Genomic DNA, 13,784 nt, shown 5'->3' with positions numbered 1-13,784 from the left:
TAGCGTGATCAGCGGCGCCCACGTGGTGAGCGCCGCTGATCGCGGCCGGGTGTCAGCTGATTATCACAGCTGACACCCGGCACTATGTGTCAGGGGCAGTCACGGACCGCCCCCGACACGTTAACCAATTGCACACCGCGATCAAACACGACCGCAGTGTACCGGGAGTTAAAGGGAAGCATCGGCAGGGAGGGGGCTCCCTCCGTGCTTCCCTGAGCCCCCCACGGCAGCGCAATGTGCAGCGCTGTTGTGGGGGACTCCTTTCCTCCAGGCCCCCGAATCCAAGATGGCGACGGGGGCCTTCGGGGGCCTGCAGGAAGCTGGCTTCCTCAGTGCCTGCAAAGCGCAGGCAAGAGGAAGTCTTCTTCAATGCCTGTGACAGATTGCTGATCTGTCACAGTGATCTGTGATGTGACAGATCAGCGATCTGTCACAGGACAGTGATGTCCCACCTGGGACTATGTAATAAAGTAAAAAAAAAATTAAAAAAAGTGTAAAAATAATTTTAAAAAAATCGCCAAATAAATTAGTAAAAAAAAAAAAAAAATTCCCCAATAAATTCATTTTTTGAAAATAAAAAAAACCAAAACAATAAAAGTACACATATTAGGTATCGCCGCGTCCATAACGACCCACTGTATAAAACTGTCCCATTAGTTAACCCCTTTAGCGAACCCCTTAAAAAATAAAAATAAAAAACGAAGCAAAAAATAATGATTTATTATCATGCCGCCAAACAAAAAGTGTAATAACGCGCGATCAAAAAGACACATATAAATATCCATGGTACCGCTGAAAACGACATCTTGTCCCGCAAAAAAAGAGCTGCCACACAGCATCATCAGCGAAAAAATAAAAAAGTTATAGCTCGCAGAATAAAGCGATGCAAAAATAATTATTTTTTATATAAAATAGTTTTCATTGCATAAAACCGACAAAACATAAAAAAACTACCTAAATGAGGTATCGCTGTAACCGTACTGACCCGAAGAATAAAACCGCTTTATCAATTTTACCGCACGCGGAACGGTGTAAACGCACCCCCCCCAAAAGAAATTCATGAAACGCTGGTTTTTGTTCATTCTGCGTCACAAAAATCGGAATAAAAAGCGATCAAAAAATGTCATGTGCCCGAAAATTTTACCAATAAAAACGTCAACTCGTCCCGCAAAAAATAAGACCTCACATGACTCGGTGGGTCAAAATACGGAAAAATTATAGCTCTCAATATGTGGTGATGCAAAAACTATTTTTACAATAAAAAGCGTCTTTCAGCGTGCGACAGCCGCCAAACATAAAAACCGTCATAAATAGTAAATCAAACCCCCCGTTATCACCCCCTTAGTTAGGGAAAAATAATAAAATTAAAAAAATGTATTTATTTCCATTTTTCCATTAGGGCTAGGGTTAGGGCTAGGGTTAGGGTTAGGGTTAGGGCTAGGGTTAGGGTTAGTGCTAGGGTTAGGGTTAGGGCTAGGGTTAGGGCTAGGTTTAGGGCTGAGATTAGGGTTAGGGGTGTGTTGAGGTTCGGGTTGGAGTTAGAATTGGGGGTTTCCACTGTTTGGGCACATCAGGGGCTCTCCAAATGCAACATTGCGTCTGATCTCAATTCCAGCCAATTCTGAGTTGAAAAAGTCATATGGTGCTCCTTCCCTTCCAAGCTCTGCCATGCGCCCAAATAGTGTTTTACCCCCACATGTAGGGTATCAGCCTACTCAGGACAAATTGCAAAACAATTTTTGGGGTCCAATTTCTCCTGTTACCCTTAGGAAAATAAAAAATTGGGGGCAAAAATATCATTTTTGTGGAAAAAAATGATTTTTTTATTTTCACGTCCGAGCGTTATAAACTTCTGTGAAGCACTTGGGGGTTCAAAGTGCTCACCACACATCTAGATAAGTTCCGTGGGGGGTCTAGTGTCCAAAATGGGGTCACTTGTGGGGAGTTTCAATAGTTTAGGTACATCAGGGGCTCTCCAAACGCACATGACACCCGCAGACCATTCCATCAAAGTCTGCATTCCAAAATGGCACTGCTTCCCTTCCGAGCCCCGACGTGTGTCCATACAGTAGTTTTCTCCCACATATGGGGTGTCAGCGTACTCAGGCCAAATTGGACAACAACTTTTGGGGGTCCAATTTCTCCTGTTACCCTTGGGAAAATGAAAAAATTGGGGACTAATTGATCATGTTTGTGGAAAAAATATGATTTTTTTATTTTCATGCCCGGGCATTATAAACTTCTGTGAAGCCCTTGGGGGTTCAAAGTGCTCACCACACATCTAGATAACTTCCTTAGGGGTTCTCGTTTCCAAAATGGGGTCATTTGTGGGTGTTTCCACTGTTTAGGTATATTAGGGGCTCTCCAAAGGCAACATGACACCCACAGACCATTCCATCAAAGTCTGCATTCCAAAACGTCACTACTTCCCTTCCGAGCCCCGACGTGTCCCCATACAGTAGTTTTCTCCCACATATGGGGTGTCAGCGTACTCAGGACAAATTGGACAACAACTTTTGGGGTTCAATTTCTCCTGTTACCCTTGGGAAAATAAAAAAATTGGGGACTAATTGATCATGTTTGTGGAAAAAATACGATTTTTTTATTTTCATTCCCTGGCATTATAAACTTCTGTGAAGCCCTTGGGGGTTCAAAGTGCTCACCTCACATCTAGATAAGTTACTTAGGGGGTCTAGTTTTCAAAATGGGGTCATTTGTGGGGGTTTCCACTGTTTAGGTACATTAGGGGCTCTCCAAAGGCAACATGACACCCGCAGACCATTCCATCAATGTCTGCATTCCAAAACATCACTACTTCCCTTCCGAGCCCCGACGTGTGCCCATACAGTAGTTTTCTCCCACATATGGGGTATCAGCATACTCAGGACAAATTGGACAACAACGTTTGGGGTCTAATTTCTCCTGTTACCCTTGGGAAAATAAAAAAAATGGTGACTAAAAGATCATGTTTGTGGAAAAAATAAGAATTTTTTATTTTCACGCCCGGGCGTTATAAACTTTTGTGAAGCCCTTGGGGGTTCAAAGTGCTCACCACACATCTAGATAACTTCCTTAGGGGTTTTCGTTTCCAAAATGGGGTCATTTGTGGGGGGGTTCCACTGTTTAGGTACATTAGGGGCTCTCCAAAGGCAACATGACACCCACAGACCATTCCATCAAAGTCTGCATTCCAAAACGTCACTACTTCCCTTCCGAGCCCCGACGTGTCCCCATACAGTAGTTTTCTCCCACATATGGGGTGTCAGCGTACTCAGGACAAATTGGACAACAACTTTTGGGGTTCAATTTCTCCTGTTACCCTTGGGAAAATAAAAAAATTGGGGACTAATTGATCATGTTTGTGGAAAAAATACGATTTTTTTATTTTCATTCCCTGGCATTATAAACTTCTGTGAAGCCCTTGGGGGTTCAAAGTGCTCACCTCACATCTAGATAAGTTCCTTAGGGGGTCTAGTTTTCAAAATGGGGTCATATGTGGGGGGTTTCCACTGTTTAAGTACATTAGGGGCTCTCCAAAGGCAACATGACACCCGCAGACCATTCCATCAATGTCTGCATTCCAAAACGTTGCTACTTCCCTTCCGAACCCCGACGTGTGCTCATACAGTAGTTTTCTCCCACATTTGGGGTATCAGCATACTCAGTACAAATTGGACAACAATCTTTGGGGTCTAATTTCTCCTGTTACCCTTGGGAAAATAAAAAAAATGGTGACTAAAAGATCATGTTTGTGGAAAAAATAAGAATTTTTTATTTTCACGCCCGGGCGTTATAAACTTCTGTGAAGCAATGGGGGGTTCAAAGTGCTCATCACACATCTAGATAAGTTCCTTGGGGGGTATAGTTTACAAAATGGTGTCATTTGTGGGAGGTTTCCACTGTTTTAGTACATCAGGGGTTTTCCAATCGCGACATGGTGTCCGATCTCAATTCCAGCCAAAAACGTCAAATGGCGCTGCTTCCCTTCCGAGCTCTGCCATGCGCCCAAATAGTGGTTTACCCCCACATGTGGGGTATCAGCGTACTCAGGACAAATTGCACAATAACTTTTAGGGTGCTGTTACCCTTGGGAAAATAAAAATTGGGGTGAAAAGATCATTTTTGTGGAAAAAATATAATTTTTTAATTGTACCGCTGTACGTTATAAACTTCTGTAAAGCCCTTGTGGGTTAAAAGTTCTCACCACATATCTAGATAAGTTCCTTGGGGGGTCTAGTTTCCAAAATGGGGTCACTTGTAGGGGGTTTCCACTGTTTAGGTACATCAGGGACTCTCCAAACGTGACATGGCGTCCGATCTGAATTCCAGCCAATTTTGCAGTGAAAAAGTCAAACGGCGCTCCTTCCATTCTGAGCTCTGCCATGCGCCGAAACAGTCGTTCCCCCCCACAAATCAGGTATCAACGTACTCAGGACAAATTGCACAATAACTTTTGCAGTCCAATTTCTCCTGTTACCCTTGGTAAAATAAAAAAAATTGAACCTGAAGTATTTTTTTTGTGAAAAAAAGTTAGATGTTCATTTTTTTTTAAATATTCAAAAAAATTCCTGTGACGCACCTAAAGGGTTAATAAACTTCTTGATTGTGGTTTTGAGCACCTTAAGGGGTGCAGTTTTTAAAATGGTGTCACTTTTGGGTATTTTCTATCCTATAGACCCCTCAAAGTGGCTTCAAATGTGATGTGGTCCTAAAAATAAAATGGTGTTGTAAAAATGAGAAATCGCTGGTCAAATTTTAACCCTTATAACTTCCTAACAAAAAAAAATTTTGGTTCCAAAATTGTGCTGATGTAAAGTAAACATGTGGGAAATGTTAGTTATCAAGTTTTTTGTGTGCCGTATCTCTGTGATTTAAGGGCATAAAAATTCAAAGTTGGAAAATTGCGAAATTTTCAAAATTTTTACCAAATTTCCATTTTTTTCACAAATAAACGCAAGTTCTTTGAATGAAATTTTACCACTAACATGAAGTACAATTTGTCATGAGAAAACATTGTCAGAATCACTGGGATCCATGGAAGCGTTCCAGAGTTATGACCTCATAATGGTACAGTGGTCAGAATTGTAAAAATTGGCCCGGTCATGAACGTGCAAACCACCCTTGGGGGTGAAGGGGTTAAAAAAGCTTTTATGAAAATGAATTTTAAAAGAACGTTTAGTTATCTATTGATTTTATGTATGTTACCTTTAACTAAGCAGAGTAGATTTAATGGATTTAGGCTACTTTCACACATCAGTTTTTTGCCGTCAGGCAGGATCCGGCTATTTTTAGAAAAAAACGGATCCGGCATAAATTTTGGAGAACTGTTGAAACGGATCCGTTTTTCTGCCGGATCCGTCTAGCAGGTTATATCTGCTTGCTGGGGGCTGGCCAATTGGATCTGAACATGCACAGACTTAAAAAAACGGATCCGGTGGCTGGATCCGTCTTTTTCTGGATCCGGCACATTCCGGCGCCCATAGACTTTCATTGTGGCAAAAAGCCGGAAGCGTCGGATTCGGCGCTTCCGGCTTTTTCGCCGGAGACAAAAAACTTTACAGTAGCCGTTTTTTCCAGATGCCGGAATGAGACAAGTAGCCGGATCCGGCAAAAAACGAATGAAACGCAATGCCATCCGGCGCGATCCGGCGCTAATGCAAGTCAATGGGGAAAAACTGGATCCGGCATTGCATTTTGCCAGATCCAGTTTTACAAAAAAAGCCGGATCGCGCCTAACGTGATGTGTGAAAGAGGCCTTAGTTAATACATTGGATAATTTCTAGGTGAATAAAATTAATAAATGTAAAGTTAAATTCTAATTATTTCTGTGTGCAATAGATGGAAAACTTTTTGCAGTTCTCAATGTTTTGAACGACATTTAAATATGTACTTACTGGTAATAAACTGAATAATACACTTTATAATATAATTCTGAACATGTAGTGGTATGGAAAAAATGATATATTACTTTTTTCATTGCGTATTTCACCTATCAAACTATTTTTCAAAATCCATTTGTAAGTGATTTGTAAACAATTTGTGAAATAATCTGGCTTCCACCTCTTGTATCTATGGCTTACAAGAGTTTGTAACAGAGAAGACAAATGCATTAGTTTTCCCAAGTCATTGTATGCATTAAAGTAATTGAAACAATGGGTAACAACATATTGTGAAATTGATAGCAAACAATCTTTTATGATTCATAAATCCACAGATGGAATGTTAAAAAAAGTGTTATTTTTAAATTTATTTTACTGCCTGAAGTGCTCAGTGTGCTGCCTTATATAGCATCATAAAAAAAGTTTTCTCAAGGAACAGGTGCAAAATTATTACATATTGAGCAATTATAATAATTTCATTGGAAATAATCCTACACTTTGTTTTCAGTTAATTTGCTCAGAAGTTTAATTGGTATAAAATTCACATTAACAAGCAACCGAAGTTTGGCATACCTCATTCAGTTCTTCTTCTGTATTCAGAAATTCTGTAACTCCACTAATAAGTTTTGAATTCATAAATAATGCTTCTCCGTACCTAAATTAAAAGAATTGTTACTAGTTCATGCACTGTAAAAATGTATTGTTCATTTCAGAGATGCAGAAAAAGGAGCATTGGTTAATCTAGAACTTGAAAAATTAGCTTCAACAATTTTTCGCAGACAGGTACATTTTCTATTGCAAAGAATGTGTGTCATATAACACAACAGACAACAAGACTAAATGCTAAAATTTGGATTAATTTTGTTTTTTACTTTCTTGTAAGCAAAATACAGCTGGCAAAAAAGAAATCTGTCTGACATTTACTCATCTCTTTTCCAGCTCTCTTATTTTTTACAGGTAATCTAAGAAAATTGGGTAATTATTAGAGTTGAGCGACTTTGGTCGGATCGGGTTTCATGAAACAAAATTTGTTTCAGATGAAACTGGTCTGACTAGGGCATAAAAAGTAGGAGTTTTGTCCGAAACCCGACCCCAATGCAAGTCAATGGGGAATAAAAGTTGGCATTGAGTGGATGACATTCATCCGCTCAATGCCGACTTTTATTTCCCATTGATTTGCATTGGGGTCGGGTTTCGGACAAAACTCTGACTTTTTTTGCCCTAGTCGGACCAGTTTCATTTGAAACAAATTTTGTTTCATGAAACCCGATCCTACCAAAGTCGCTAAACTCTAGCAATTATTAAGGTATAAAATCTAGATTTTGTTTTCCAATCAGTTTTCTGATTCTAATTTTAGGACCCAAAAGTGTAGCATCATTTTTGAGACTAATAAATACATTATCAAACATACAGAGCTAGAATATTGTGGGAATTAGTTCTCGGTCTGCTAAATCATTGCAGTCTATTCTGTAACTGATAATGAGAGTATATGTTGAATTCAAAACTACTAGATTTCTTACGGCATGCTAAGGTCAGGAAATAGGCATCGTGTAAACTTTATAATGGCTTGTTTAGATGTGTTATTCACTCTGACCCACATAATTGACAAAACTGGCATATAGAAGCTGATGAAATTCCAGAGGCCCTGCGGAACTGTATTTTAAAACAATTTTGCTTCTACTATATAATTTTGTATATTTGAAATGCTAGATTGTATGCTTCATTAGTTATATTTAACAAATTAGATGGGAATGAATGGGTGATGAAAATGGCTCAAAATGCAAAGGATACAAGATTCATAATGTTCAAAAATCCTTTTTTGATGCAGCTGATCTATTACATTTAAGTAATAAAGGTTTTAGGACATAATTTTGACCAGGTTTAATCATGATTCCATTACCTGATTTGTTTTGGTTCATATGATATAAGGGTATATCAACTGCTTCCAACACTTCAATGGTTTTAAAAGTCCTATTGAGATGTCATTTGGATGTGAACAAGTAGTCCTTTCTTCCCCATTGATCATGATCCTTGTGCACCATCTTTCCCACAGTGATCATTCCCCACTACAAGCTGGTAGATTGCCGTGGGGAGTGAGAATTGTCAAAGTCTGGAGCAAATTTGTAGTCAGGGGTGGTTCTCTAACTCTTTAGATACCTTGTTCAATAGCAATAGCAGAATGTTAGGAGTATCGATAGAGAGAAGGAGTTCCCACTGTCACCAAACAGGCTCCCTGCAATGAACAAGGTACTGATGCTTTGTTATGTCAAATGGAGGCCTAACAATGACTTCTTGGTCAGCTCCAAACAATACATATATTTACAACAAAGCAGGTCAAATATGGTGGCAGGTATAACAAGAAGACATTTAGAACTGCCTGTAAATGGCATAAATTGCCTACAACATCCACCTATAATAAAACTGAATACTTTATTATATAATAAAAACTAAACCAGATTTATTCTAGGTGCAGGTTAAAATAAACAGAGAGAAGCCATCTTAGTAATACTAACATTATCAATATTTGTATAGTTCTTATATATCATATGTAGATGTAATGTTATATGTAGTATTGTAATAGTAGTCTGCTGAATCTACCACTGACATAGTAATTTGTATTGTGATTACTGAAACAAAAATACAACTCCCTCAACATATTTTATTATATTGAGAGAGTTAGCTTACAAATTACTATGTAGATAATGAATTCTGCAGACCACTACCACAATACTAAATATAACTTTGCATCTAAGCATGATAGTTTATCAATATCAACTACATATATTGTAAGAAGCTGAAAAATAAAAATGTTTGCCCCTTAAAAAAGTCTGTGTAAAATGGTGGAAAAGACAATCTGCCAAACACCTTTTTCTCTTTAGTATTTATACAAGAAAATAGCATGGCAGACAACATGATCAGGGATACTAGATATTCTCCATTAAATGTCACCTGCTTAGCGCAGCTGAAAGTATGGCTCTTACTCAAAATCAGTAAAGCAGACAAATCCCTCAGCCCATTTGGCATACACTCTCAAGTACTGCAGGAATTCAGTACTGTGATAGACAGACCATTATGTTTAATATTCACAGATTCCATAACAACAGGGTCTGTACCACAGGACTAGTGCAAAGCAAATGTAGTTCCAACATTCAAAAAGGGGACAAAATCAGAGCCTTAAAATTATAGGCCAGTAAGTTTAACATGTACTGTAGGTAAAATCCTTGAGGGTTTCCTAAGATATAATATCCTGGAGTATCTCAATAAGACTAACCTCATGACAAAGCATTAGCATGGCTTTATGGCCTTATGGAGGATATTTTCTATGAAACTAATTGCATCAACTTCTTTAAGGAGGTCAGTTCCTGACTGGACCAGGGAAATGCAGTGGATGTTGTCTATATGCACTTTTCAGTGGCATTTGATATGGTGACACACAAAAAGTTGGCTTAAAAATAAGAATAATGGAACAAAGGGAAAATATGTGTAACTGGGCTAACAACTGGCTCAGTAATTAAAAGGATGGTTATTAATGAAACAAACTCGGATTGGGTCACAGTAGTCAGTATTAGGCCCTTTTCTTTTTAACATATTTATTAATAACCTTGCATGGGGCATACAGAGTAGAATTACAAGATTTTCACATGATACTAAACTCTGCAGGGTAATCAACACAGAGGAGGATAATCTAATATTACAGAAAGATTTATGTAAGCTGGAAGCTTGAGCTGAGAAATGGCAATTGCAAATTTATGAGAAAGACTATCCCAATAAAACAAGGACCAAAAGAATTATATCAAACCACAAATTATTTAAATTTAAAAAAGCCAATGGGGAATAAAAGTTGGCATTGAGTGGATGAATGTCATCCACTCAATGCCGACTTTTATTCCCCATTGACTTGCTTTGGGGTCGGGTTTCGGATGAAACTCCGACTTTTTTTGCCCTAGTCGGACGAGTTTCATCTGAAACAAATTTTGTTTCATGAAACCCGATCCGACCAAAGTCGCTCAACTCTACTAAGTGGTCAAAAAAAATTCCAAAGTTTGCTAAAAAAAATTGCGCAATTTTCTGACACTTGTAGCGTCTACATTTTTTGTGATCTCGGGTTGGGTGCAGGCTTATTTATTGCATGCCAAGCTGACGTTTTTAATGATACCACTTTTGTGCAGACATATTCTTTTGATTGCCTTTTAATGCAATGTCATGGCAACCAAAAAAACGTAATTCTGAAGTTTTGATTTTTTTATAGCTATGCCGTTTAGCGATCAGGTTAATTCTTTTTCTTATTGATAGATGGGGCGACTCTGAACGCTGTGATACCAAATATGTATAGGTTTGATTTTTTTCATTGTTTTATTTTGATTGAGACGAAAGGGGGTGATTTAAACTTTTATGCTTTTTTATTTTTAAACACTTTTTTTTTTCTTTTGGCATGCTTCAAGAGCCTCCCTAGGAGACTAGAAGCTGGCATAGCGCGATCGCCTCTGCTACATAGAGGTGATGCTCAGATCACCTCCATACAGCAGAATTACATGAGCATGGCATTACTTGCCATGAGCCCCGATCACAGGGTGGCGCTCATAGCAATCTGCCAACAATAACCATAGGGGTCTCGAGGAGACCTCTGGTTGTGATGTCAATGCAGCGATGACCCCCGATCGCGTGACTGGGTAGGCGCTGCACGTACTTCTGGACCGGCATCCAGAAGTGCATTTAAATGCCCGCTGTCAGAGTTTGACAGCGGCATTTAACTACTTAATAGGCGCAGGTGGATCGCGATTCCACTCGAGCCTATGCAGGCACATGTCAGCTGTTAAAAACAGCTGACATGTCATGGCTTTAAGGTGGGCTCACCGCTGGAGCCCACCTCAAAGTGCGGGATACTGCCAGCTGACGTACTATTCCGTCAATTGGCAGTAAGGGGTTAAGAAACAACAGTTTATAGTCTACATTATGATGTCCGAGACACTAGATACATGTACATTGATGTCAGTAGCATAAGCAATTGTTCAAAAGTGTTTTGCAGATGACTTTCATTTATAATCCATGTCAGATGCTTCTCGAATAAGATTCCAGCAATAGTCAGCCAGCATTGACGTACTCCACTTTCCCTGGTATCTTTTCTCCATCAGCGCAATGCCTTGATGAAATCTTTCACCATATTCATCTTTAACGGCACCAAGATTGGCTGGAAAAAAGTCCAAGTGAGAATGTAGAAAATGCATTTTAAGTTACATATTGCATTTCATCAAATTATATGCTGTGAGCATGTTGACCACAAATTGTTCAAAGTTCGGTGCCCTGCTTTTGCCAAGGAAGTTGAAGGTAACATATTTAAAGGGTCTTCATGCCACTTGTTCAGCACCTTGCAAAAGACCATCAAAGCTACTGTCATTCATTATATCTCTGATCTGTGGGCCAATATAAATACATTCTTTAATCTTTGCATCACTCATTCTTGGAAATTTCTGTCGCAAGTAAGAAAAGGCTTCTGATTCTTTACTCATTGCTTTGACAAAATTCTTCATAAGCCCAAGTTTAATATGCAAAGGAGGGACAAATATATTTGCTGGATCAATGAGAGGATTATGTTTAACATTCTTCTGTCCAGCAATCAGGTTTTTGTGGAGTGGCCAGTCCTTTCTGAAATAGTGCATTTCTCGTGCATGACTGTCCCACTCACAAATGAAACAACAATACTTGGTCTATCCAAGCTGCAGTCCAAGAAGAAGTGCAACAACTTTTAGATCACCACATATGTTCCAGTTATAGTTTCTATAATAAATATGGGTCAACAGCACCTCTATATTCTCATGCATTTCTTTCATGTGTACGACATGCCCAATAGGTATAGAAGGATAGATATTTCCGCTGTGTAGAAAACAGCCTTCAGACTTAAAACTGAAGAGTCAATGAACAGTCGCCATTCCATCGCATCATGTTCACATCTAAGAGCACCAAACAATCCCAAGACATTGTTATGAAAGGTTAAACTGTCAACATGGTTGAAAAATTGATTAAGGTCTTCTTGAAGACTGCGAAAAACAGAAATTCTTGTTCCTGGTAATAAGAGATTCCGTTCTTGTAGCCTTGATCCCAATAATTCTGGTTGCCTCCTTGACAATCTCAAATCTCTGACAAGTCACTCAGATCAGCTTGACTGAACAGATGTGGATTAAATGTAGAAGGCTCAAAGTCTGGGTCTGCAGCAGTTTCATTTTCCACTGATATTGTTAGTTCATCCTCGTCATCCTCCACTGTCCATACTTTGGGTGGAAATCATAGAATCATAGAATCATAGAATCATAGAATCATAGAATCATAGAATCGTAGAGTTGGAAGGGACCTCCTGGGCCATCTGGTCCAACCCCCTGCTCAAAGCAGGATTCGCTAAATCATCCCAGTCAGATGTCTGTCCAGCCTCTGTTTGAAGACTTCCATTGAAGGAGAACTCACCACTTCTCGTGGCAGCCTGTTCCACTCATTGATCACTCTAACTGTCAAAAAGTTTTTTCTAATATCTAATCTGTGTCTCCTCCCATTCAGTTTCATCCCATTGCTTCTAGTCTTTCCTTGTGCAAATGAGAATAAAGTTGAGCCTTCTACAATGTGACAGCCCTTTAGATATTTGTAGACAGCAATTAAGTCTCCTCTCAGTCTTCTCTTTTGCAAACTAAACATTCCCAAATCCTGCAACCTTTCCTCATAAGACAGGGTTTGCAGACCGGTCACCATTCTGGTCGCTCTTTTCTGAACTTGCTCCAGTTTGTTGATGTCTTTTTTAAAATGTGGGGCCCAAAACTGGACACAATATTCCAGATGAGGTCTGACCAAAGAGGAGTAGAGGGAAATAATGACTTCACGTGATCTAGACTGTATGCTTCTGTTAATACATCCTAGAACTGCATTTGCCTTTTTTGCTGCTGCATCACACTGTTGACTCTGTTGACACTGGTGGCTTTGGAACATGAAGTCTTTCATCGTGTGGCACTGGTCTTATGGCTGAAGGAAGATTAGGATATTCTATTGATTTCTTGTTCTTTGCTGAATCTTCTGTTACATTTGTAAGGCAGAAGTAGCAATCTGTTACAATAATTCTCTGCTCTCTCCATATCATTGGGACAGCGAACGGCATTGAAGGTCGTAATCCATTCAGCCGAGCTCTAAGTATGTCAGTATTGTCTTTTGATTCCTCCCCTGCCCAGGAGATGTGGTATGCTCTGTACACAGTCAGCCGAATTATTCACTGCGCCTGCGCAGAATTCGCATAATAAGTGCTTGCATATGTGTAGATCAGCAATTTATGTTATTTCAGCGGAAAATTCAGAATATACTGTTTCACAAAAAGTTCATATATGAGTTTTTAGAATTCTAACATAATATTATAATGTTTCATATCATTTTTCAAAAACCTTACATGATAGGAAAAATCTGAAGTCATTTCTGAAATCAGCATGAAAAAATCTATCAAGGACGCTCAAAATTGTCCGAGGGGCGAAACCTTGGTAACACAGTGTTATTTGAGACCTTTTACCCTGATTACAGTATGTGACTGATTAATTTATTCTATATCCCCTCAGTCGTCAGATTCACATACCATTATTATATATAATTTTAAATGCTGTTAATTATTATCTTATCCTAGCACAGGCACTTTTTTAATATTCATTACTACTATTTGCCATCTGTATCAATAAAGGTTTTTTAATTTGAATAATTTGTGATCCGATATAATTATTTGGCACTTGTTTTCTTGGGATAATCTTTCTCATTACTTAGTGGATTCCAATTTCTCCTTTCAGTACACCTTATGATTAATATGTGCATATATTGGTGATGGTCATCTTGTAAATTTTTTGATTAGTGTGATAAGTTTGGGTATATCTTGAGGGTGTATTGTTGTTT

The 13,784-nt window shown here is 38.9% G+C and overlaps 1 protein-coding gene across 1 annotated transcript in view; it reads right to left on the bottom strand.

Moving 5' to 3' along the window:
* Positions 1-13,784, bottom strand: part of TRHDE (thyrotropin releasing hormone degrading enzyme) — a 1,336,029-nt gene that overhangs the window by 18,606 nt on the left and 1,303,639 nt on the right. Inside the window, exon 18 of the mRNA XM_073559980.1 lies at positions 6,453-6,534. Coding sequence (XP_073416081.1) covers positions 6,453-6,534 — 82 coding nt within the window. The remainder of the gene's footprint in view (positions 1-6,452; positions 6,535-13,784) is intronic.

This window comes from Dendrobates tinctorius, unplaced genomic scaffold (assembly GCF_039654945.1).
Source record: "Dendrobates tinctorius isolate UK_male_01 unplaced genomic scaffold, ASM3965494v1 ptg000290l, whole genome shotgun sequence".
Taxonomy (NCBI): Eukaryota; Metazoa; Chordata; class Amphibia; order Anura; family Dendrobatidae; genus Dendrobates; species Dendrobates tinctorius.
This window is presented reverse-complemented; position numbering and strand designations above follow the sequence as displayed.